The sequence below is a fragment of the Gymnogyps californianus genome, chromosome 28 (assembly GCF_018139145.2).
Source record: "Gymnogyps californianus isolate 813 chromosome 28, ASM1813914v2, whole genome shotgun sequence".
Taxonomy (NCBI): Eukaryota; Metazoa; Chordata; class Aves; order Accipitriformes; family Cathartidae; genus Gymnogyps; species Gymnogyps californianus.
The window spans coordinates 356,096-381,275 of NC_059498.1; the positions used below are offsets into that span (position 1 = coordinate 356,096).

Genomic DNA, 25,180 nt, shown 5'->3' on the forward strand with positions numbered 1-25,180 from the left:
GAGGATGTGTCAGAGAGGTTGGTCACCAGGTGCAGGCCTATCCCCCTTTTACCCCTCCCTCCCTTGGAATGGCAGAAGGTGTTGTCTGCAGGAGCAACACAAGTCGCTGCTGGAGGAGAGAAGAGCACAGCACAGGCATTTCAGGTGTGCTAAGAAGAAGCATTTTCTCCTCCCCATTTCCTTCTTTGTTCCCCTTGCAGAGTCATTTCCGGCAGCTGTGCTCTCTTGGGGCTCTTGGTGGGGACGTGTGGGGTTTTTGGGTCTCTCTCACACAGGCAGGAGGATCGGTCTCAGCATGCACCTCGGGTATCTCATCCTCGCTGCCTTCCTGAGCCAACCACTGGGTAAGCACTGGCTTTGACTGATGGTATGATTCCTCTTCTTCCCAGGAGACCCTCACCCCCTCAACAGTTCTCTGCAGGGAGCTGCTCTTGAATTATGGGCAAAGGTTGGGAAACATCAGATCGCACAGGTGGTTTTGCACCTGCTTTCTCAAGATGCTGTTACTGCTGGCAAACAAAAGAAGAGAGTGAGAAGAAACAGCTCCTCTCCTGATCATCTTAGACCCCTTGCCTTCCTTTTCTCTTGCAACTCTCCACCTCTCTGTGCCTCTCTCTGCTGATCTGTCTGGGCCCAGTGTTTCACAGACAGATCATTGCAGAAGCTCTTTTCTGTCTCGGCAGTACACATTTCTGACTTTGCAACCCAAACGCACAAGACTTTTGAAAGCTGATGCAGGGACGTGAAAGCTCTCTCATCCCACTCACATTCTTAGGGTGTCCCAGTCTCTCTCCTGGCTGGCACATGTCATGCAGTATGCCCCGGCTTTCCATTCCTCCTGCATGTCCGTAATGCCAGGGCTTCCTTTTCCCTCCCTTGACCTCGGAGCCTTCTGAGAGGACAAGGAATGGGGAGCAGGATGAAACATCTTTGCAGGAGTTCCCATGGTCCCTCACCCTGCTGGAGGTGTCCTGCAGCCAGCACAGGAGGGCCAGGCACTACAGGCTGTTCCCTGGAGACTCCAGGCAGCACAAGAGTGGAGACCAAAGACCTGGGTGAAAGCACAGCTCTCCTCTGGGGTATCCCTGTGGGAGGTAATTGGCATTATTGTGCCGTGGGATCCACGCTGAGCTGAGATCTCAGACGTCCTGCCCAAAGACACCCACCACCTTGCTCTTCCTGTCCACAAGGCTCTTGCTGCAGCGCAAGGGACAGGGAGCCTTCTCCACCAACACTTTGCAACCCCTCGTTTTGCATCTTGGAGCCTTTCCCTGCACAGTCGCTGACCCTTGCTTTCTTCCAGGCACCATGGGGCAGACCACCGTCACCCAGCAAGAAGGACAAGTCACAGTAGAGGAGAAAGACACCTTCCAGACCACCTGCACCTACCAAAGCTCCAGGCCTAATGCCCTGCTTTGGTACCAGCAGAGGAAAGGCCAAGGTCCCCAGCTGCTCTCATAACAGGCAGCAGCTGGCCGCAAGCCGAGCGGCCATCTCACCACATCGCTGAACACCACAGGGAAATACAGCCTCCTGCAGCTGGAGGAAGTCGAGGTCTCTGACAGTGCCTTGTACCTCTGTGCTGTGCAAGACACCCTGGTGCAGGGAGCTTCCTTGGCTGTGCAAGAAGCCAGGGGAGGGAGGGCATGTGGCTGTGCAAGGCTGAGCTTGGGGGAAGGGGCGCTCAGCTCTCTCCTGGCAGCGCTGCTTGCCCTGTGCACCCACAGCTCTGCAGGCCGAGCTCCTCTTCCAGGAGAGGACAGTGTCAGTGGCTGGAGAGGCAGGAGAAGGTGGTGAAAGAGTCTCAGCTAACCCATGGTGAAAACCCTCATTTGCACCAGGGGTTTTGTGGTTATTCTGCCCAATGGCTTTGGAGAGGTGATGGGCAATGCGGGAGGTTGGGAGAGCTTGTGCATTGCTTCCTTGCTGCTGTTCTTTGCTTTATGGATTTCTCTACTGCACTTTGCTTCCTCAGGTATTCCTGCAGGCCTGTCTCTTAGAGTACCTGCTCTGGGATGTGTCCCTCCGAGGTCAGAGTTCAAAGTAAGATTAAAAAGATAAACAACATGCCATGTGGCAAGGCTCCTTCCTGGAATTACAGGATTACAACAATTTTGGAAGATACTCAGAACTACTCTGTGGACCCTCCAGTTGCTGCACGGCCATGTGCTGGGATCTGGAGGACCTGTTCTCCCCAGTGCACTCTGCCGGTCCTTGGAGTCCTCCTCAGGCCCTACCTCATGGGCTTCCCCCAGCGCTGCCTCATTTCTTCTGCAGTGGGACCATGCTGGACAACTGTAGCCAAGAGCACAATGGGAGGGCAGACCACCAGGCAGAGGTGGGCAACAGGCCCTGCCAGGAGAAGAGCCAGCTTTGAGGAAAGCTGCTTCGTGCGTGCGGGAAGGCCAGTCACTGCAGAGCAGCCATGGGGCTTGGGCACTGGCTGCTGTCCTTGAGGCTCCGTGTGTGGTGGGAGCTGGGGTGTGCAAGAGGCATGAGGGCCCTGGTGTGTGGCCTGGGCAGGCTGATTTCACCATCAACCTGTGAGTCACCTTAGCCATGCACATCTGTGTAACTGCTGGGCTGTGCAGGGAACTGTTTTGGGGGGTGGAGGGTGTATAGGTGACCTGTCCTTGCTGTCCTTGCCCTTGGGTGCAGGCCATGCCCTGTCATTCTGGAGAGAGGTAGGAGGATGAGGAGGGAAAGGTGAGGCTGTTTTCAAGGCTTTTTCTTACATCACAGCCACTCCTGCATCCTTTGGGGCCATCTTCTGACGGAGCCTCTTTTCCCAGCACAGGGCTATCCAAAGCAGGAAGAATTCCCTTCAGCTGCTTCAAGGAGGCTGCTGCCTATCTCTTAAAAGAAAAGCCCCCTCAGCCAAGTTCCGGATACTCTCCGAGTCAGACCATCACCCTTCTTCCCCCTCTCAAACAGCACATGACCCAGCATAGGATGGAGGAGCACACATCTGCACAAACAGAAAAAGGTCGTCGGGAAAGGGCTTCAGACTCACCTGCTTCCCAAGGAGAAGGAGGCAAGAGAAGAAGTTGGGCTGGCTTTTGTGGCGGCCCTGACCTGCCCCAGGCCCAGAGGTAGCCTCTACGGAAGTGGCAATTTTCAGAGGTGCTCCTGAGGAAGGGAAAACATCCCAGCTAATGACATAGGCTGGGTGGTTGTTTTCCTGACGACCCCTGTTCATATCCTGGATAATGCCATACCCATTCCCTCATGGAGGCTTCTTCTGAGGGCTGGGATTGAGAGGCCCCAGGGTTTTGCGGGGCAGGAATGTGTCAGTGCCCACAGAAGCCTCAGCTCAAGTGCCGGCTGGGTGCAGTGCAGGCAAGGGATGTTGGCCTGGGGCACACTGGTGGGGTTGCCTGTGGCCGCGTTGACAGGAAGGGGCCCTGCAATCCTTGGCTGGTCAGCCAAGGGCTTCCTTGCGTGAGGACGTGCCATGTCTTTCTCTTTCTCTCCCTCCCAACAGGGTCATTCCAGCGATCACTTGTAGGCTGCAGATGGGCTGCACTGCTGGGTGTCATAGACTCTTTTAATCTTTTACCCATGAAAGTAAGCAGCCTTCCCCAGGCTTTGGATATCAAGAGCTGCAAAGGTTATTTGCCCCAGTTTTTAGACACTGCTCAAAATCAAAGTTATGAGGGTCCTCTACTACCACCGTGTTATTCTGGGGTGGACAGCATGATGCTTGAAGAGAAAATCACTTCTTGGCATGGCACAGAGATAATCAAGGGAAGACTTTTGCCTTGCAAAACACCGGAGTTGCGATTGCCTACAAGATGTAAAAATGTTGAGGGAGGTCTGCAGTTTGCTTAAGTATTCCCTACCTGATCCTCTCCTTGCAAGAGTACATCTCCCTTGCTCTCAACTTCCTCCCTGGTTTCAAGGACCTAGCATTCCTAAAGATGGATCTTCCTCGTAAAGATTGAGGCAAAGAAGGCATTCAGCACCTCATCCTTTTCCGTGTCCTGTGTTGTCAGGCTGTGCAGCATCAGAGAAGGCCCAATCATTCGGCTGTGGGACCACATTTCCCCTAGCCTTCCTTTTGCCACCTGTGTCCTTACAGAAGCCCTTCTTGTTGCCATTGACATCTGTTGCTGGATTCAGTTCCAGCTGGGCTTTGGCTTTCCTAACCTCATCCCTGCATGCTTGGACAGTGTCTCTGTGTTCCTGCCAGGTTACCCGTCCTTACTTCCACTTCTTGTGTGCTTTCTTCTTGTGTTTTGGTTTTGCCAGGAGCTCCTTGTTCATCCACAGTGGCCTCCAGGCATGCTTGCCTGACTTTCTGCTCATTGGGGATGGTCTGCTGTTGAGCTTGGAGGAGGCGATCCTTGAATAGTAACCAGGTTTCTTGGGACTCTCTTGCCTTCAGGGCTATATCCCAGGGGACACTTCCGAGCAGCCATTTAAAGAGAACAAAGTCTGCTCTCCTGAAGGCCAGGGTTGTGAGTTTGCTCTGTAGCCTCCTTGCTCCTCTCAGGATCCTGAACTCCACCCTTTCCTGATTGCTGCAGCCCAAGCTGCCTTTGACCTTCACATCCCCAACAAGCCCTTCCTTCTTGGTGCATATGAGGTCCAGCAGAGCACGTGCCCTCATTGGCTCCTCTATCACTTGCGTGATGAAGTTGTCAACTATGCACTCCAGGAACCTCCTGGCTTGCTTATGTCCTGCTGTGCTGTCCCTCCAGCAGATATCACAGTGGTTGAAGTTCCCCATGAGGACCAGGGCCTGTGAATGTGAGGCTGCTCCTATCTGCCTGTAGAGGGTCTCATCTGCTGGTTCTTCCTGGTCAGGTGGCTTATAGCAGACACCCACTACAATGTCACCCTTACCTGCCTTCTCTTTAGTGCTTACCCATAAGCTCTCACTTGGCTCGTCATCCATGCCCAGGCAGAGCTCTATGCACTCCAACTGCTCTCTCACAGAAAGGGAGCCATCCCACCCCGTCTCCGTGATCCCAACATGATTGTAGGCCTGCAACTGCACACAGATCTCTACTCCTCGTCTTTATTCCCCATCCTGTGTGCATTAGTGTACAGGCACTTGACAGAAGCAGCCCAGCATGTTGCCTTCCTAGAAAGGGTTTGGGGGATTTTGCCACAATGATGCCTTGTAGGCACTTCCTTGCTTACATGCAACTGCTAGAGGTGACCCTGGTTCAGCCCTCTTTTCTTGATCTTGTGATCCTTTCCTGGCACATTGCCCCAGGCCCTTTGCTCATCAGCCGTGTCCATCACTCCCTCACAGGGCTGCTGGTTACTCTCTCCCTCCCCTGTCATTCCTAGTTTAAAGTCCTCCTTACTGGCAAAGGTAACTTTGCCCCGCTTGGTGAGGGCAATCCCACCTCTCCTGAGCAGATGCTGATCTGCAAACAGGGTCCCGTGGTTGTAGGACCTAAACCCCTGCCACCAGCTCCAGTTCCACAGCCAAATATTGACCTGCATTATCAGTGCCCTCCTCCTCACACCCTTTGCCCTCACCAGCAGGATTGAGGACAACACCACCTGGGCCCCCAGGCCCTTCACTACCTTCCCGCAGAGCTCTGTAATCACTTTTGATACTCTCCAGGTTTCCCCTAGCAGTATCGTTTGTGCCCACAAGGAATAACAGCAGGGGGTAGTAGTCTGAGGGCTAGCGAGCTTCAGCAGTCCCTCCACAACATCCCAGACCTGGGCCCCTGGCAGGCAGCAAACCTCTCTACATGATAGGCCAGCTTGGCAGAGTGGTGCCTCTGTCCCCTGCAGCAGAGAGTCACCCATAAGGATCACTCACTGCTTCCTCCTGGTGGCCGTGCATGGCTTAGGGTCCTTTCCTTCAAGGCACATCTGGCTCCTCTTCAACTTTGAGGGCAGTGAACCTGTTTTGTAATTGTAAGCCCTTAGGTGGCCAGGAGCCTTCTGCTCGGTGCCAGAAGTCACCAGCTTCCATCCTGAGATTGTTCCCTGGGAATCTGCTTTTGAGGGCTTTAGAATCCACAAGTGGTGGTCCGGTTTTAAGAACCACCTTACAAAAGCACAGGAGCAGGTAGTTCCTTTGTGTCTCAAGTTAAGCAAGCGGGGCAGAAGACCAGCTTGGCTGAACAGGGAACTCCTCATTGAACTCAAGAGGAAAAAGAAATTGTACGATCTCTGGAAGGAAGGTCAGGCTTCGCAGGAAAATTACAGAGCTGTGGTTTGCATAAGCAGGGAGAAGACAGGAAAGGCCAAAGCTCAGTTAGAGTTGAACTCAGCCAGCGTTGTGTCAGACAACAAGAAAGGCTTCTTGAAGTATGTTAATAGCAAGAGGAGGTCTAAAGAAAACATTGGACCGATATTTGTTGAAGATGGTCGCCTGACTAATAGCGATGAAGAAAAAGCAGAGGCGTTCAAGGCTTTTTTTGCCTCATTCTTTAATAATACTGATAGACCTTGGGCTGCCCGGTCCTTTGAGTTGGAGGACCACGACTGTGGGAACAGTGACATTCCATTTGTGGACACTGAAACTGGACGGGACCAGCTCTATCAGCTGAATGTTCATAAGTCCATGGGGCCATATGGGATTCATGCCAGAGTCCTGAAGCAGCTGGCGGACGTTACAGCAGGACCCCTCTCGATCACCTACCAAAGGTCTTGGGAGTCTAGGGAGGTCCCTGCTGACTGGAAGCCAGCCAATGTTATTCCTACTTACAAGAAAGGTGTGAGGGAAGACCCAGGAAACTACAAACCTGGTGAGTCTAACCTCAGTGCCTGGAAAAGTTATGGAGAAGATCATACAGGCTGCTATTGAAAGGCATTTAAAGAACAATGCAATCATCAGTCAACACGGGTGCACAAAGGGCAAGTCCTATTTAACTAATTTGATATCCTTCTATGATGAGGTCACCTGCCTAGTGGATGAAGGGAAGGTGGTGGATGGGGTTTTTCTGGCTTTTAGTAAGGCTTTTGATAGTGTCCCTCACAGCATCCTTCTGGACAAGTTGTCCAACTGTGGGATGAGCAGGTACACAGTGTGCTGGGTGAAGAACTGGCTGAAAGGCAGGGCTCAAGGGGTTGTAGTGAATGAGGCTGCATCTGGCTGGCGACCGGTCACCAGTGGTGTTCCTCAGGACTCAATTCGAGGGCCAGTTCTGTTCAAGACTTTTATCAATGCTCTGGATGCAGGAGTTGAATGCGCCATGAGCAAGTTTGCTGACGATACCAAACTGGGAGGTGCTGTTGACTCTCTCGAGGGACAAGAGGCCTTGCAGAGGGATCTAGATAAATTGGAGCACTGGGCAATCATTAATGGCATGAATTTTAACAAGTCCAAATGCCGGATTCTGCCCTGGGACGGAGTAATGCCAGACACAGTATAAATTGGGAGAGGAGTGGCTGGAGAGCAGCCCTGCAGAAAGGGATCTGGGGGTGCTGGTTGACAGCAGGCTCAAGAGGAGTCAGCAGTGTGCCCTGGCAGCCAAGAGGGCAAACCGCCTCCTGGGGTGCATCAAACACAGTACAACCAGCCGGTCAAGAGAGGTGCTTATCCCGCTGTATTTAGTGTTGGTGCAGCCTCACCTTGAGTACTGTGTGCAATGCTGGGCCCCACAATTTAAAAAGATGTCATGCTGGTTTATTTCTATCATGTCAAATACACCGTACACGATCATATTAACAGTGTCAGTCAAGACCCCTGCAAAGAATTCATGTACAAGGACAGGTCCACAGAATTTTTCACCTTTTCCTTTCTGCTGTGGTTTCTTAAAATAGCAGAGATTTCTGGGCCAAAAATGCAGCTTCACTCTATCCTTCCCAAAGCAAAATGAGACATGCTTGTTCTGGTCAGTCTTTATCAATGCTGATTGTGTCAATGTGCTGAAGGTTCACCAACACCTACTGTGGCTTATCATATGTCCCTGGCATGATCTTGTTATTACGGCCAGTCAGGACACACAGAAATAAAGGAACCACAAAGTCCCTGACAAGCTGGTGCTCTACAAGGCCTGTGTAGAGGTAGAGTGACTTAAACCTTCTGGTGACATCTACCACAAAGGGAAATTTCTTTGCAGCAACACCTGGAGAAGCCCTCAAAATATGTATCAGATTTCCAGTTGCAGAAAAGGGCAAGGCTTTTCACCCATTTTGAGCTTTGTTTTCTTTTGGATGGGGTCATAGACCAGGCCCACTACTGGAGAGTCCACAGCTGAAGCTTTGTTGTGGGGTTAATGAGATGTTCATATGTTCCATCAACATGGAGAAGGATGGATAATAATAGCCTTTCTGCAAGGCCTACTGCCATGACTTCCCCTGCAGTGCTATTTCAAAGTTGGTGTCTTCGTTGATGTCATTCCAGGGTCCTCACCAGCTATGCAGGAATGATAGAATCATAGAATTATGAGATGGTTTGGATTGGAAGGGGCCTTGAATCATCATCATGTCCCTGCCATGATCCCAGTGGACAGCTCTCACTAGATCACGTTGCTCAAAGCCCCATCCAACCTGACCTTGAACACTTCCGACGACGAGGCACCCACAACGTCTCCGGGCAACCTGTTCCAATGTCTCACCACCCTCACTGGAAAAAATTTCTTCCTTAAGTCCAATCTAACTCTACCCTCTTTCTCTTTAAAGGTGTTGCCCCTTGTCCTGCCACTACAGGCACTGGTCAAAGTCTCCTTCCCTCTTTCTTCTAAGCACCCTTCAAGTATTGAAAGGCTGCAGTAAGGTTTCCCTGGAGCTGAACAACCCCAACGCTCTCAGTCTTTCTTCATAGGAGAGGTGTTCCAGCCCTCTGCTCATCTGGAGGGCCCGCTCTAGCAGGTCCATGTCTTTCTGGCACTGACGACTCAGAGCTGGATGCAGTACTCCAGGTGGGGTCTCACAAGAGTGGAGTAGAGGTGGAGAATCACCTCCCTTGACCTGCTGGCCACGCTTCTTTTTATGCAGCTCAGGATAAAATTGGCTTTCTGGGTCGCAAGCACACATTGCCGGCCAATGTCCAATTTTTCATCCACCAGTATCCCCATGTCCTTTCTCTGCAGGGCTGCTCTCAATCCATTCATCCCCCAATCTGTATTGATGTTGGGGATTGCCCCAACCCAGGTGCAGGAAAGTCCAAGGAAACTCCGAGCCTGTGTTCTGTGGGCAGAGTCTGGCATTGCTGGCATTTGTTAAGGGATGTAGGGAGCGCGGCCACCTCGTCCAGCTGCTCTGGCCCAGGATCCTCCTGCCTGGCTGCTGGAGCCCAGCCTGGTGTCCTGGAGACCCGGGATCTCTGCCAGGCTGAGGGGCACAGCTGCCACTTTCTATGTCTGCAGGTTCAACCTGTAGCAAAGCGGAGCCCTTATCCCAGAGCCACACATACACACACAGACACAGACACACACACTGAAACAGACCGTCACACAGACTGCCACAGCCAAGGCACTGCTGTCAGCAGCACCCACATACAGGACCCACATAAAACACAAGCACAGACAGCCATATCCCCTCCCCCTCTGGGGCTGGCAGGGACAGGAGGTTACTAGTGAAGGCACCCACACAACGCTCTCTGGGTTCACACGCACATGCACTTTTGCAGATCCACCCAGTACTGGCACTGCTGCTCTGTCCACCCGGCATGCCTGCCCACATCCCAGGCCCCTGACCTGCCCCATGGGTCTCCTACTCGCCTCAAGTACTTCATGATCTTAGTGTATTGTGTGGTACACAGCTATCTGTCACATTGTCACAATTTCAACTACTATGAAAATTTCCTCTGTGAACATCTTTCATAATGTTTCTCAATTCTCTCATTTGTTGTAGACACCCTGACGTGATCTCCCTTTCTGAGCAGAGGCGCAGATTCTTTAAACACACCCCTATATCTGGTTTTCCAATCCCTTGCAGAGTTCAGAGTGTTCGCATCCACCAACCTGGCTCTGATAGCTCTGTGGAAGCTCTGATGGTAGCCCTTCATAATCCTGAGCTCTCACAGAGACCCTGGGCCAGGGGCCAAGCCAGAGTTGGGACCCAGAGTTGCATTGGGTCTAGGTGGGCTTGGTCCTGATGCTCGTTGCCCCTGTCTAAACACCTGAACCCACACTGCCTCCCACAGAACCTGGCCTGGGGAGAAATGTCCCAAATCCTTACCCAGCAGGGAGGAATCACTCTGTCCTCCATCCTGTGGTCCTGTGGTGCTGGTGGTGTGTGGGGTCTGTGTAAGGGCAAACCCCCACACCACAGGGCCCCAGGTCTGCAGATGTGGGAAGACCCTGGCCTGTGTGTGGGGAGGAGCAGTGCTGCATGGAGCACAAGGGCCACTTCAGCCTCAGGCCTCTGGGAATGCTGAAGGAGCTCGGTGCCTGGGGGAAGGCACCCCAACGTGTGCCCTATGGTTGGGTGATGTATGCCCTGTGCCATTCAGGGACAGCTCACAGATCCCGCTGAGTGCAGAATGAAATCCCACTGTCAGTGGCATGTCTCTGTGGAGCTGGGGTATCTGTTCTCAGACAGCACCTCTGTGGACCAGAGCTAGGTTGTGGCATTGTGGGGCTGTAGAAGGGCCTGAAGAAAGCTGCTCCTTGCTTGGGGAAGACACGGCACCAAAGAGCATCCGTGTGTGGTTGGCCACCAGTCACTGACCTGGGCTTGCCTTCACCCTTCACCTGGCTTCACAGGGACAGGGGACTCCAGTGTGTGGCCTGCTGTAGCTGATACCAGTACTAACTTGTGAACACCTCAGCCCTACACATGTAGGCAACAGGTGGAACACGCCTGATGCTGTGCTGAAAGGTGATAGGTCTGCACGGGGAAGCTGTCCCTGCTGCCCATGCCCAGGCATGCTGGCCATGCTGACCCCTAGATCGGCTGATGGAGGCCAGGGGCAGGTGGAGTAGGGACTGTGGGCCATCCCCAAGGCTATTTATCCATTCCCAATTTCTACTATTCTTTGGGAACACACTAGGGTTGTCTCCCTCACCTTCAGGAAGCAGTGCCTGAAAGAGGGCTCTTTGCAGTGTGTCCCAACCTCCAGTGCCTCTAGGAGTGATGAAGGGTCCCCCTGTGTCTCCACCTAATTCCCCTCCAAAGCAATGGCTTTCTCCCTCGGCAGTCAGTATACAGATGAAAGACAACCTAAGGGACACAGGCAGGGTTGCAGCAGATTTTAATGAGTCTAAAGAGGGAAATGAGGTCACTCCAAGTGGAGGCCCCCAGTGTGCGGAGGAGCACGATCAGCCAGGAATCTGTTTCCCTTTTCCTGTGGCAGAGTTCCACAGGGCATCTGTTGACCTGCCCAGCAAAGGGAGACAGGCTAGCAGGTCCCTCCAGCCTGGTTGCTGGGGTCCTCACAGCAGGCTTTGATGCGAGCACAAGACAACAAAGAAAAGGGAGAAAAAAGGTGAGTGGAAGACAGGAAAGGTAGACGTTGGCCATGTTTTCAGAGAGCCCAGGTTGGCCCCTTCCAGACTTGCCCTTGCAGGGCAAGCCAGAGATGACCAACTAGTCCGAAAAGAATGGCCTGAAGTTTGATCCTTTGTCCAGCAGCATGTTCTAAGTTCCTGGGAGTCCTTAGGGGAGGCCCTTGCCAGCATCTTTAGCAAGGGCGGCATCTGCTGCCACAGTAGCGGCTCGAAATGCAGGAGAGGTCACAGCACCCAGAGGTGATGGGCACTCCATCACAGCTGAGGATGCTGCCAACAGCAGCGGAGGTGGAGGAGCCCACAACGGTGTTCTGTGGGAAGGAGCTGAGGATGGGGCCAGGCAGGGTCACCACCACGGGAGAGGGCTGGATGACGACGGTGGAGTTCTGGCACTGCCTGACACAGGGCTCATTGCAGCTGTTGGCCAGAGGGGTCGGGCCGCAGGGCTGGCAGGGCAGGCACTGGCTGTAGCAGGACATGTCTTGAGGCTGGCGGTGCACCTGGGAGAGAGGGCAGGAAGAAAAACATGGGGATGCGTGAGGAGCAGCCTGTCACCACTCCATGAGGAAGCCAAAGAACATGCAGGGCCAGGAGATGGAGGCTGTGCAGAGATGTATGAGGGCTTCTTGGCCTTGTCCTGCCAGGGCCCAAAAGGAGCCACCAGCTCCTATGCAGCTACTGCCTAGCCCCTGAGTGCAGAAGCCACATCAGTACAGTCCCAGCTTCCCTCCATGCCTAACCCTCTCCCCACTTCCCTCTCCCATGACAAGCAGCCCCATGATTTGGCATAGAACAAAGCCAGCATCAGCTGAGAGGCCCATTGAAGTGAGACCTCCTTTTTGAGAGCAGAGAAGGAGAAGGGGCTTGAGACTCACCTGACTGCCAAGGAGAAGGAGGCAAGAGAAGTGGATGAGAGAGCGAGGAGCTGGGCTGGCTTTTATCATGGACCTTTACTGCCGCAGGCTGCCAGAGGCATCCCTTGTAGAGGTGATTATTTTCTGACAAGCTCATCCTGAATGCAAAACATCCCAGCTAATGCTATGGCTGTGTTTTGGCTTCCTCAATCACTGTCTTTTCATTTCCTGCTTTATGCCAGGCACATTCCCCAGTGAAGGCATCTTTTGTGTGACAGGATGAGAAGGCCAAGCATTTCCGAAGCAAAAGACGTCAGCGTGGGCAGAGAACTCATCTCACATGCTGGAAGAGTCCACTAAAGGACACTCAAGATAGACTAAACAGCTGGCTTAGACAACACACAAACACACACCCACACACCCACACACCCACACCCCTCCCAGACCTCTAGTCATCTAGAGTTAATTGAGAAGACTCAAGACACCCAAAGAGAGTCTATCTACACTGTCCAGGGCCACCGCACAGGTCTTGGACTTGACAGAGTCATCTTCTGCAAGTCCTGTTTCCAAGGGTTCAGTGTGGCTGAGGGAAGATTCATCTGCGCTCGGTGAGAGCGGGAGATGCAGCTGATGAGAGTAATGTGCCCAGCTTGAGCCCATTCACCCCCACAAAAGCCCTCTCCCTGCTATCTGTCTGTCCCTGAGTACTGTGGACATGGATATGGGCTTTAGGCATGGGATGGAGTTGCTTGTAGGCTCTCGTAGGACAGCCTGTGGCTTCACTTCTGATGGCATGATGAAGCAAGCCATGCACACGTGACCAGGTAGGCAGGCCCTGCTGTGAGCTTATGCTAGCTGGGGAGTTCAGAGGCCATCATTGGTCAGCTGCAGGATCAGTGTCTCCAGAAAGATGATTTGTCCCATTTACTGTGCCCGTCTGCTTTGGGATGGGACAAGTCCCATGTGTGAGCTGATGTCTCTTCACTGACTGTGGGAAGAGTCTGTAGAGTCTGAGAGAGCGGGTCCAGAGGAGGGCCACGAAAATGATGAGAGGGATGGAACACTTGTCCTATGAAGAAAGGCTGAGAGAGGTGGTCTCATTCAGCCTGGAGAGGAGAAGGTTCTGGAGAGACCTCCCTGTGGTCTTTTGTTACGACCCAGACCGGACAGACCAGAGGGTGGTAGAGGTTCTGGGATCCCCCCGGGCTAAATTAAGGTGAAACGACACCAAATGATCACTTTGAACGCTTTATTCAAACAATCCAAACTGCGGAAGGCGTGACCGTGGGCAGAGTGGGTTGCAGCAAAACGTTCACAAGAAGAGAGAAAAGAGAGTAATAAGAAAAAAAAAGAAAGAGAGGGAAAAGAAGAGATAGTCACCACCCTTGGATCCCGCGATGTCGGCGACGAGCGCGGTAATCCTCCGGTGATAGGCGCATGCAACGTGGCGCAGTTGTGTCTTTTATAGTCTAAATCTCCGTCCACAGTCACGCCTCTTGAAGACTTATATGGGTTCATTCCAGACAGTTCTCAACATATATAGTAGTGTTCCAGAGGGTTCTTTATCTACTGAGTATGTGCGATTTATTGGGGTGGTGGTCTTAGGGACTTGCTATGGAGCTACAAGCCCCCGCCTCAGATAAGCTTTGTGTGGCCTCTGGCCATATTGTGGTGGGTTACCAGGCTGGTTCTGCCAGAACACAGGACTGCACACCCTCCAGCACGCCCCCTGTGTCCCTGCCAGACAACTTCTTGCTAATGGCCCTCTTTGTTATGCAGACCGCACCTTGGTTGCTACAATGTTTGAGACATTGACAGACATTACCTCTTCCAGTCCCTCACACCTTTCAGTACTTAAAGGGGGCTTAGAAGAGAGAGAAAGACATTTTACCAGGGCCTGTAGTGACAGGATGAGAAGCAATGGCTTTAAACTGAAAGAGGGTGGAGTTAGATTGGACATAAGGAAGACATTTTTTCCAACGAGGGTGGTGAGACAGCGGAACAGGTTGCCCAGAGACGTTGTCGATGCCCCATCATTGGAAGTGTTCAAGGTCAGGTTAGGTGGGGCTTTGAGCAAGCTGATCTAGTGAGAGATGTCCCTGCCCGTGGCAGGGGGATTGGACTAGATGGTCTTTCAAGGGTCCTTCCAACCCAAACCATTCTATGATTCTATGATTCTATGAATTATGCTGGTAACAAAGATGGCTCTGTGAGGTCCTTCCCTCCAGGGCAGTGAGTTTGGGCTGAAAGAGCCTCTCCACGAGGATGTCTTTGGAATCTGAGTTGGTCCCACAGGGCTGGAAGGACATATCCCCTGATGGGATCTTGATCCATTTCACTCACAACCTCTTAATTACCTGTATTTACTAAGACTGAGATGCAAAGCACGGCACCGAAGTCAGAAGAGAATCCCTCTCCCTCGAGAGCTCATTTGGGCAGCCTGCATGGCAGGAGCGGGATGCAGCAGCACTCAGCAGCTTTGGCTTCTGTCCCCAGAGGACCCTCTTGGAAGAGTGAGGACTACTGGTCAGTAGAATGTGTTTGGCAAGGTGAGGCAAGAGTGTCTTTGCAAACACCTGCTAAAGCGGGAAGCAGGAGCTTAAAGTAGGGATGGAGCGGGAGGTCTACGTTAGACGGATGAAAAGGGAGACCACAAGGGGTAGAAGAGGTGTGCATGGGGGACAGCATGCCAGGGCAAGCTCTCCCACTTCCCCTGTGGTGCAGGTGGGGGTGTGGTTACGTTACCTCCTGCTCAAGAAGAGGAAGCAGATGACGCCTTCTTCAGGCAGTGGGGGAAAGCCTCACAGTCACAGGCCCTGGTACTCATGGTTGGCTTTCACCACTTCAGTGTCTGCTGCAGGGCAAAATGGCTGGGGACAAGCAAAGTGGGACATGTCTGGGGCATATGGAAGACAAATTTTTTGATGCAGGCAATCCATGAATGGACTAGGAGAGAGGCTCTGTTGGACCTGCTACTCACAAAGGAGGAAGAACTGTTGGATGATGTAAAGTTCAAGGGCAGCCTTGCCTGCAGTGACCATGAGACTGCGGAGCTTAAGTTCCTAAGGGGACTGACCAAGACCAACAGGACGACTACTGCCACAGACTTCAGAAAAGCACATCTTAGTGTCATCAGGGACCTAGCTGCTTGGCAGGATGCCATGGAAAAATACCCTGGAGAGCAGAGGGTCCCAGGAGAGCTGGCTAAACTTCAAGGACAGCCTCCTCAGAGCACAAGGATGGTCCTCTGCAATGTGGAGGAAATAGCACAGCTGGAGTGGAAACTTGCAAGGGAGGTGAAGGGAATCAAGAAAGGTATCTCTGAGCCTATTGGCAGCCAAAGGAAGGCTAAGTAGATGTGGGCTCATAGCTCGGTGAGAATGAGGACCTGGTGACAAATGAGAGGGAAAAGGCTGACGTACTCGATGCCTATTTCCCCTCAGTTTTTACCGGTATGGCTTCTCCTCAGGCCTACCACATCCCTGAGCCTCCCTGCAGACTCTCTGGGGATGAAGCAGCACCCCCAGCAGAAGAAGAAAGAAGTAAGGAGCTCTTACTTCCATTTGGACATACACAAGTTTGTGGGATCACTTGGGATGCATCCAAGGGTGTTCAAGGAGCTGACTGGACAGTCCCTGCTCAGCCTCTGGAAGGAAGATGGAGCAAATACTCTCAGAAGCTATTCCTAAACTCATGAAAGGCAAGAAGGGGATTGGGAGCAGCTCACATGGGTTTGCTGAGGGCAAATCATGCCTGACCAACACCATTGCTTTCTGTGAGGAGCTGACTGGCGCTCTGGGGAAGGGGAGGGGCACTGGCTGGGGTGTACCTTGACTTTAGCAAGACATTGGACATACCCTCATGGGTGCACACACATGCACACCTATACACACACAGAGGTATGCACACTCACAGGCATGCACACACACAGATAGGTGTGCACACACAATCTCACACACACAGGCACAGCCGCACACCTGAGTTTGCACGTACCCAAAGTGTAACTGATATGTGTGCACTTATAAAGAGGTGTGTGCACACACGTTTCCAAAGGATCCCATGAGGAGACACAGGCACAGCCACCCCCCAATGCCAACATGTATGCACAGATATTCAAGCACACATGCTTACACATAGGCATACTCCTAGCACACACGTATTTGCAAACAGGTTTTCATGCACGCTCATATACAGAGGTGTACACACATAAAAGCACATACGCGCACACAGCAGTGAAAACACAGCAGAGTTAAATCTGTCATGGCCTTTCCAAAGACTGAGCCTCTCCGTGTCCCAAGGCTGTGGGTCAGGGATAATGGAAAAACTAGAGAAGATCCCTGCTGCTGCAGCCCCAAAGAATCCCCACATTACAAGTGAAAAAACTCCTCCAGCCTTAGATGCTCCCAACTGTCCTAAGTGATCTCCTCAGGAGAGGCATGGGGGTGTGGGACCAGCCCCAGCTCTGCAAAGGGAGTGGTGTCTCAGTGATGCATTCACACAGCAGCAGAGCGTGGTGTGCCTGGGACAAGCTAGACTCCCCACAGGCTGCAAACACTGTGGCTGGGGCACCAGAAATGATACTGACTGATCCCAGTAAGAAAGACATTCAGCCTCTTCAAAGCATTCCTTAAAATGCCATTTATTAGTGCTAAGACTAGGAAGAAAGAGAGGACAGTATAGGAAATCTTACATCCCTTCAGATGCTGGGAACCCTGAGCTGTTCTGCATCAGCTGCTCTCACTGAACGAGAGAACCACACAACAGCTGAGGTTGGAAGGGAACCCTGGAGGTCATCTGGTCCAACCCCCCTGCTCAAGCAGGGCCACCTAGAGCCAGTTGCCCAGGACCGTGTCTAGGTGGCTTTTGGATATCTCTAAGAAGGGAGATTCGGCAAACTGCCTGGGATACCTATGCCAGTGCTCAGTCACTCCCACAGCACAGGGAAAAATGTGGACCCCTCACGAGAGCACAGGACCTGTGCGGATCACATCCACGGAACGGTTACCTCGTTTTGGTAAGTCAAGCTTTAGAGCATTTTCTTCAAAGGAAACAGCTCTATTTGTCATTTCTACTGTCAAACACTACAACCCCGCCAGTTGTTTATTGCATGTGAACAACTACTAGCAGCTTTCACATCCTTGTTTCTTAGGGTGTAAATCACAGCGTTCGGCAGGGGAGTAAGAGTGGTGTAAAGCACAGCCACCACTCTGTCTAGTGACCCTTTTGAGGTCACTTCCCATGAAGACACACAGGCCACAGAAACAGGCCATAGCACTGAAATGGGAAGCACAGGTTGAGCCAGCTCTGTGCCTGCCTTCTGCACAGCAGAGCTGCAGGATGGTTCTGGCTCTGCACTTGTAAGAAGTGAGGATGAAGAGGAAGCAGTGAGGGTCACATCCCCAACACTGAAGATGATCTCGACCTTGTTGGCAGAAGTGCCAGCACAAGCCATGGCCAGCAGGGCTGGCAGAACAGTGAAGAAGTGGCAGATGTGCCTGGGTAATGGGCAGATGTGCCAACGGTAAGCCAAATGGGAGGTGAGTATTGTATGCAGAGCAGGAGGCAGGGAACCGGCCAGTCCTGTCCCTGCCACCAGCCAGATGCACACAGCCTGATGCATGATGGCCCAGAGCGCAGAGGGTTGCAGATAGCCAAGCAGTGGCCATAGGACATGAGAGTGCAGAGGAAGCATTGGTCTCTGCCCAGCAGCTGGGAGGAGTACAGCTGGGCCATGCAGCTGTGGAAGGAGATGGGTATGTCCCCTGGCCTGAGGAAGCCCACCAGCACCTCTGGAAGGAAGACGCTGGAGAAGAGAGACTGAAGCTTTTGGCCTTCAGTCATTCTGAGAGATGCTTCATTAGCCATAATTCCCTCTTGATGGAGGACATGGGTGTGGGGATTTCCATTCTTCCACTTCTACACTTTGGTCAAGACATCTGGATTTTCATGCAGCAAATAAGATATGGGACTGTAGTGGCTGCCAAGAGACATTTCCACTGATCCAAAAGGGATGAGGTTTACATGTAAAAGAATCCTCTCCCCCCAGAATGGCAGCCAGTTCCTGAGCACAAACTCTCGGGGGGCACCAATGAAGCAGTCAAGAGTTCTGAGCCCACCTGCAGCTCTCTTGGGAAGTGCACCCAGTAACCTTGTCCTTGCTGATCTTCACATTCTCCTGCATGCTCTGTATCAGAGCAATTTGATCTCCCTCAGAAATACACCGTTTCACTGTCCCCATGTCTGTGCTGACTGCCCTCAGCTCCCACAGGCTTAGCTCCAATTTCCACCCTTGGCACATTCAGCAGCATGGGCGACTTTTCCCTGCTACTCCTGCCCATGCCCGCTGGCTATGGTCCCCAGTTTGTGTGACGGAGGGCAGAGGAAGGTGGAGTGGCAGCTATGGGCCATCCCAAGGGCTGTTCCCTGCTTCACCACTCTTGCCATTCTGCAATGCAAACCATCTTCTGGATCCTCACACCCACTCCCTGCCAACCAGTGCCGCTCCAGCCATAGCAAGAGGAACACCCTTCCTCAAGAGATCATGGGGCTGCTGACCCCTCAGGCCCTCCTGCCTTTCTGGGCATTTGTGGGCAGAGACACAGCAAGGCAAGGCCTCATGGTCACTGGCAGCAGAGCAGCCAGGGATGTCTTCTTCAGCTCCAAGGGATTGTGTCCAAAAGAGGAGCCACTGCAGGGTGTCCCAACCTCCCATTCCTCTGTGAATGGAGGAGGGTCTCCTTGTGCTCTTGCACCCCAGAGCAACACCCTTCTCCTTTGGCAGCTTGGGGAGAGTCCACAGAGGGAAGGACCACATGGAGGCCATGCTTGAATGCAGCAGAACTTTAAAGAGTTAAAAGAGGGAAACAAAGTCACTCCAAGTGGGGGCCGGCAGTGCAGGGATCCCTGGGGTAAGCCACGATTCTGCAGTCCTTGGCCATGGAGAAGGGAGAGAAAGGCAATGTCTGTTAGCTATGCTGAAAACAACATCCAGAAGATTGATCCTCTTCCCAGCAGCACGTTCTGAGTTCCTCAAGATGTCACCCGGGGCTTTCCCAGCATCTTTATCAGGGGAGGTACCCTCTGCCATAGTGGTATCTGGAAATGCCAGAGAGGTCACAGCACCCAGAGGTGATGGGCACTCCCTCACAGCTGAGGATGCTGCCAACAGCAGCGGAGGTGGAGGAGCCCACAATGGTGTTCTGTGGGAAGGAGCTGAGGATGGGGCCAGGCAGGGTCACCACCACGGGGGAGGGCTGGATGACGACGGTGGAGTTCCGGCACTGCCTGACACAGGGCTCATTGCAGCTGTTGGCCAGAGGGGTCGGGCCGCAGGGCTGGCAGGGCTGGCACTGGTTGTAGCAGGACATGTCTTGGGCCTAGAGGTGCACCTGGGAGAGAGGGCAGGGAGGAAGCAGAGCACAGGCGTGGGTGAGGAGCAGCCTGGTTTCCCTGTCACAAAGAGCCAAGACCAATATTGAGTGGGGAGGAGCCACATGGTCTTCATTACCCTACAAAGAGCAGCCAGGCCCAGGGAGGCTTTCTCATTATTCATAAAACGAAAAGGCACCTCAGCCACAACCCATTATACCCTGCCTCCTGAGCCCTCCTTTTCCTGCCCCTGCAGAGCTCATGCTCCACTGCTGCCGATTTCAGGCCCCAACAAAGATGGTTTCGCTCCACTTTGGATCCTTAGTTTAATTCAGTGTAACAATATTGGGAGTGCCTCAGCATGGCTGGCAGTCCCCTCTCCCTGCCTCTCCAGGCCAGGACACAGCTGCTCTCCCCAGTGCTAGATGGTTCAAAAGGATGGGCTTTGCTTTATGGGCAAGGAGAAAGGCTGAGGAACCCTGCCGACCATGTGCTGGCCATCCCGGAGTGGATCTGCTTCCAATGCAGTGCCGGTGGTGTCTGGGGTGGGACACAGCCCCCTCTCGTGTCCAAGTCAATGCCAAATGTACTTCTGCAGCTCATTGGCCTGCTGCTGTGACACGCAGGGGCTGAGACCTTGGACCAAACAGTTACTGAATGAAAGGAACATGGAGCCTGACATTGCTGTGCTCTGAGTAGAAGGGACAGACCCTGGGGCTTTCACAGGAAAGCCAAAGAAATGGTGACTGCTTTGGACTTCAGCCCACAAGGACCTTCATGCCCTGCATTGGAATCTCAGTCTGAGCGCCCAGCAACTGCCCCTGGGAAGGAAGGGACACTGGATTCGAGACAACAACCCCCAAAGCCTGCTGCTGTCCCACAGGGGTGTCCAGAAGGGACCTTCTTTCCGACAAGGGCTGTCCAAGGTGTGTAAAGTTCCTGAGCCCATCTCCCCTCCTGAATGTCTGCCTGCCTGGGCTCACGTCCAACTTGGAGACAGTGCAGCCAAGGCTTCCCCCCTTCCCTGTAGTGATCTTTGGTGACATCATTACCAGGGAGCTCTTCTGGGAGAGCTCAGCTAGGGCTGATTCCCCTCTCTGTGGAGCTGCTTCTGAGCTGAGACTCTAGTGTCGTTGAGGGCAAACCTCATTGGTTTCTCCTGAGGTAAGAGGCACTGTGGAGAAGGGAAGGGCAGGGTTCCTTGTGTACTTAGAGTTTAGCAAGACCTTTGACAGCCTCTCTCATACTTCCTTTATGACCAAATTGGAGACAAATGGATTCATTAAGAGGATGACAAGGTGGGTGGAAAATTGGCTGGACTACCAGGCTCAAAGTGTTGTGACCAGTGGTGCAAAGCCCAGCTAGAAGACACTCACTAGTGGGGTCTCTCAGGGATCAGCAGGAGCACCAATAGTCTTTAACGTTTTCAGGAACGCTGCAAGCAGTGGGAAGGTCGGCACTTCCTGCAAGTCTGGGGATGACACCCAAGCACAGGGAACAGGCGGTACACTGATCTCTGTTTGCCAGATTGTTCCCAGCAGGTCCAGGAACTACCTGTTGAAAGGAAACAGAGAAGATGTACTAGACTGTGGAAGTCCTCTGCGACAGGAGTACAGGCAATGAACAGCTGCTGGAACATGGGCGGTTCTAGTTAAGCAACAAGCTAGAAGAAATAGTGAGACCTGGAATGGATTTCCCTGGGAGTTTCTGCAATCTCCATCCTGGAGCAGCCTGCTCTAATGGGAACTGTTCCAAGCGAATGTTGATCTAGGTGACCTGCGGAGGTCCCTCTCACCCACGTTCTGACACTGATTTCCCACCACCCCTGCCCTCCCTGACCCCTGCATGCCCATGGGCACCCTTGTCCTCACACTCCTTCTGCCACACCACAGCTTTTAGGCATCGTGCTGGGACTGCAGAGAGGCCGCTGAAGGGAGGCTCTCAGCCTCCTCTCTGCCATCCGCAGGGAATCCGTGGCTGCTGTTCCCAGCCCCCGAGCTCGCAGACAGCTCTGGGCAGCTGGTCCATCTCCTGGGTGAGGGCCCTGCTGCTGTCCCAGGCTGCCCCTGGTGCTGTACATGCTTCTTCTTGCTGGGGTGGCCTTGCTGGAGGACGGGGAAGTCCAATTCCCAGGAGACAAACTTGTGCCCGTGCAGAGCCCCTGAGCACTCTCAGCCCGGGCGAGAGCCCGAGCGGCGGCGGCGCAGGGCTCAGCCCCGGGGCGGAGCTGGCGGCGGCGGAGAGGAGAGGAGAGGGAGAGGAGAGGGACAGGGAGGGGGAGGGGGAGAAGGAGAGGAGGGGAGGGGAGGCGGCGGCGCGGCCGTAGCAGAGAGCCGGGGCTGGCGGGGGGCAGCGAGGCGCGGGCAGCGGAGCGGCGGGATGCGGCGGTGCCGGGGCGCAGGGCTGGCGGGGCTGGCCGCGGTGCTCCTGGGTGCGTGGGGCTGGCGGCGGTGGATGGGGGCCGGGGCTGTGCCCGGAGTGTTCCCCAGGGAGCCCAGTGCCACCTCTTCCCTCTCCTTCTTCAGCGTGTCTTTCCCCCTCCCCGCCTCTCCGCCATCCGTCATTCCCCCTTTCCAAACCCTCTGAGTCCTCTCTTCTTGTTCCCCCTGTTTCTCTACCACCTCTGTCAGTGCGAGCCCACTTCCGTGCACCCTCTCCTTCCCCCGTGCGTTCAGCAGTTCTTATTGCCCTGACTATAGCCCTCTCTCCTTCACTCTAACCACCCCTCTCCCTGTCTACTCTTCCTCTTGTCATCCATCCACTCAACCATCTTTTCACCTGTCTCTCCAGGCATCTAGCATCCTTAACCCCTCTTTTTACTCTGACACCCCTCTCTCAGCTCTCCCTCTGTTTCCTTCGTTTCTGTAGGCACAAGTTTGCCTTCCTGCACCGCACCATACACCCACTCATCCTGGTGTGCATCCAGCATTTATTCGTGTTCTAAATTCAGCCCTCCATCCTTCACTGTAACACACTCAACTCTCCTGTCTCCTCTTCCTTCTCCATCCATCCATCCATGCACCTGACTTTCATTCTATATCTGCACGCATCAATTTCAAATTCCGTCCCAGACTTCTCCCCTCACTCCACACATCTACACCGGAATCACTCTCCATCCCTGTTGGCACATGTCTCCAGCCGTTCCAGTCTGGCTCTGTCTCACTGCCACTGTTCCTGACTGTTTCTCTGGGAAAAGAGCCATCAGAGCTGGGCGATCTTTGGTGATCTTTACCCTTTCCTCCTTCTTTCTCGGCAGTGGCTGCGGGCAGCGCCCAGGTGCAGCAGGAGCCGTCGGCAGAGACCACCGAGGGCACTGGCATCAGCATCAGCTGCTCACACCCCAACATACAGACCGGAGACTTCATCCTCTGGTACCGTCAGCTCTCGGGCCGAAGCCCCGCATTCATCACAGTCGGTCACAAAGGGTCCCAAGAGCTGCGGGACCCTGCGGGGCGGCTGTCGGTGGCGGCAGACCGCCGGTCCAGCGCCCTGTGGCTCGCCCGGCCCCGGCGCGGGGACGCGGCGGTGTATTACTGCGCCCTGGGAGACACGGGGAGAGGAGCCGGGGCTGCGGCCGGGCAGGAACCGCGGCGGGCGGGGCCGGGCGTGTGTGTCGGGGGCGGGGGGACAGCCCCGAGCGGGCCCGCCAGGGGGCGCTGCCGCTCCGCCCGCCGGGGCCGCCTCGCCCCGCCCGGCCCCGGGGTGGTTCCCGCATCGACCGGCACCGGCACGAGCACCGGTGCTGGCATCGGCATCGGACCCGTCGAGGCCCCGCAGCCCCCGCAGCCTTGATCCTTCTTTTTCCTTGTCTCTGCTCCTTCCCCTAAACATCCCGTGTCCTGCACAATCCCCACAGACTTTTCCACTGCATCCCGTAAGGAGTCTGATCCCCTTGTAGGCAGAAAGAGCCCTGAGTTTATAAGATGATCCTCTCTTCTCACCCTTCTGGCAGGTGTCATCCCCAGACAAGGAGTCGATAGTGATACCTGAAAGGATGGGGAGTAGATGTCTGTGAAGAAGAGAGTTCTATGTCCTCTTACCAGAGACAAATGGTATGTCTGATTCTGTGTGGGATGTTTACAGCAGGGGCTATTTCCAGAGACATTTGAGAAGGGAGAGAAACACCCTGTGGGGAGAGGGAGTCAAACTCCTGCTTCCAAGTACCTATGGCTGTTGCTGGTTGTACGTCCTTACAGACAGTACTGTGGGACAAGGAGCACATGGGTGGCTGCAAAGAGGCCTGTCTCCATCCCCAAGAGAGAGGTGGGTGCAGGCCCCTGTCTCTGGCTGGGCACTGGATGGCAGGAGAAGTTCACCATGGACACTCGTCCCTTGCTGGGGCCTGGTTGGGCTGGGTGGGATCTCCAGGAGGAGCAAAAAGCAGTTAAACACCCTGCAGCCTCCTATTGCCTGACAGCAGACTGCTTGATCTCTTCCTTCAGGCTCCCACCTGAACTTTCAGGTGCCCCAGGCCCCTTTGCCAATGAGCCCTGGAGCTGAGAGGCAGCACTTCTACAGCAGGGTATGTCTGCCTTAGAGGATACTCAAGCACCTTCTGACATGGAGGGCTGGGAGCAGCCCAGCTGCGGCCTGACTGCCCAAAGAAGAACCTCCCAATGCTGAACAACCTCCCCTTGGCCCTTGCAAACCTGCAACACAGCAAGGGTCACAGTTTGGTGTCTTTCCTTGGGCTGAGCACTTTAACAATTTTAATTTCTCACCCTAAAGATTCTCCTCGTGGCAGAGGTGTGGAGTCTGAAGCGTGCCTGACTCAGAAGACTCTCTTCTTCATTTCCCCCCATCGGCTATTTACACACACTGCCAAGATCCCCCCTGAGCCTTCTCTTCCCCAGGCCCTCTCTTCTCTTCTGCCAGCCCTCTCAGCCAGTCCTCACAGGAACGATGCTCCAGTCCCTGCACCATTTTGCTGGGCTCGCTCCCACATCTTTCTTGTACTGGGGAGCCCAAAACTGGACCCAGCACTCCAGACGTGGCCTCACCAGCGCTGAGAAGAGAGGAAGGATCAGGTCCCTTGTCCTGCTGGCAATGCTCTTCCTCCTGCAGCCCAGGATGCTGTTGGCCTTCCTTGCCACAAGGCTGCATTGCCACAGCAGACACAGGAACACCCCTGAGCTGCTGAAACTGAGCGGGACACAGCAGTGAGTATTCAGGAGAAGTATCCCAGCTGCTTCTCCAGCTCTTACTCTTTTTTCAGCGTCCACCAATGAGCACTGTTGGAGGAGGGGGCTCTTGTGGCTATACCTCCTAGCCAAGGAAGCCCAAGGAGAGAAAATGTCTTCCTAGCCCTGCATCTGGGGATCACTGAAAGCCTCAACATGTGAGAAGACCCATCAGTCAGACAGTGGCCAACATTTTCACATCTCTCCTCCAGCTCTGGGGACTCAGCAGTGCTTGGCTGGGGGTGTGTGTCTGTGTCCCTGAGTCCCTGTGAGTTCTCTGCCCAACAGAAAACTGCTGGTGGCTGCATTTCTGGGATGTGCCTTTCTGGGATCTGGTTTGTCCCTCTGTGCACACATCTCTTGTTATGCTAAGTCTGTTTTCAAAAGCAAAGGTCTGGCCCTGGAG

General features: G+C 53.8%; 2 pseudogenes and 1 gene segment (V, D, J or C); 2 read left to right on the top strand and 1 right to left on the bottom strand.

Moving 5' to 3' along the window:
- The first annotated feature begins 295 nt into the window (after positions 1-295).
- LOC127026649 (T cell receptor alpha variable 1-2-like) lies at positions 296-2,047 on the top strand (annotated as a pseudogene).
- A 9,498-nt stretch (positions 2,048-11,545) lies between these two features.
- LOC127026650 (uncharacterized) lies at positions 11,546-19,593 on the bottom strand (annotated as a pseudogene).
- Positions 19,594-21,973: 2,380 nt separating this feature from the next.
- On the top strand, positions 21,974-23,386 carry LOC127026651 (T cell receptor alpha variable 13-2-like). The segment is given in 2 exon segments: positions 21,974-22,025; positions 22,851-23,386. Coding segments are annotated over 2 exon segments (588 nt in total).
- Positions 23,387-25,180: the final 1,794 nt, after the last annotated feature.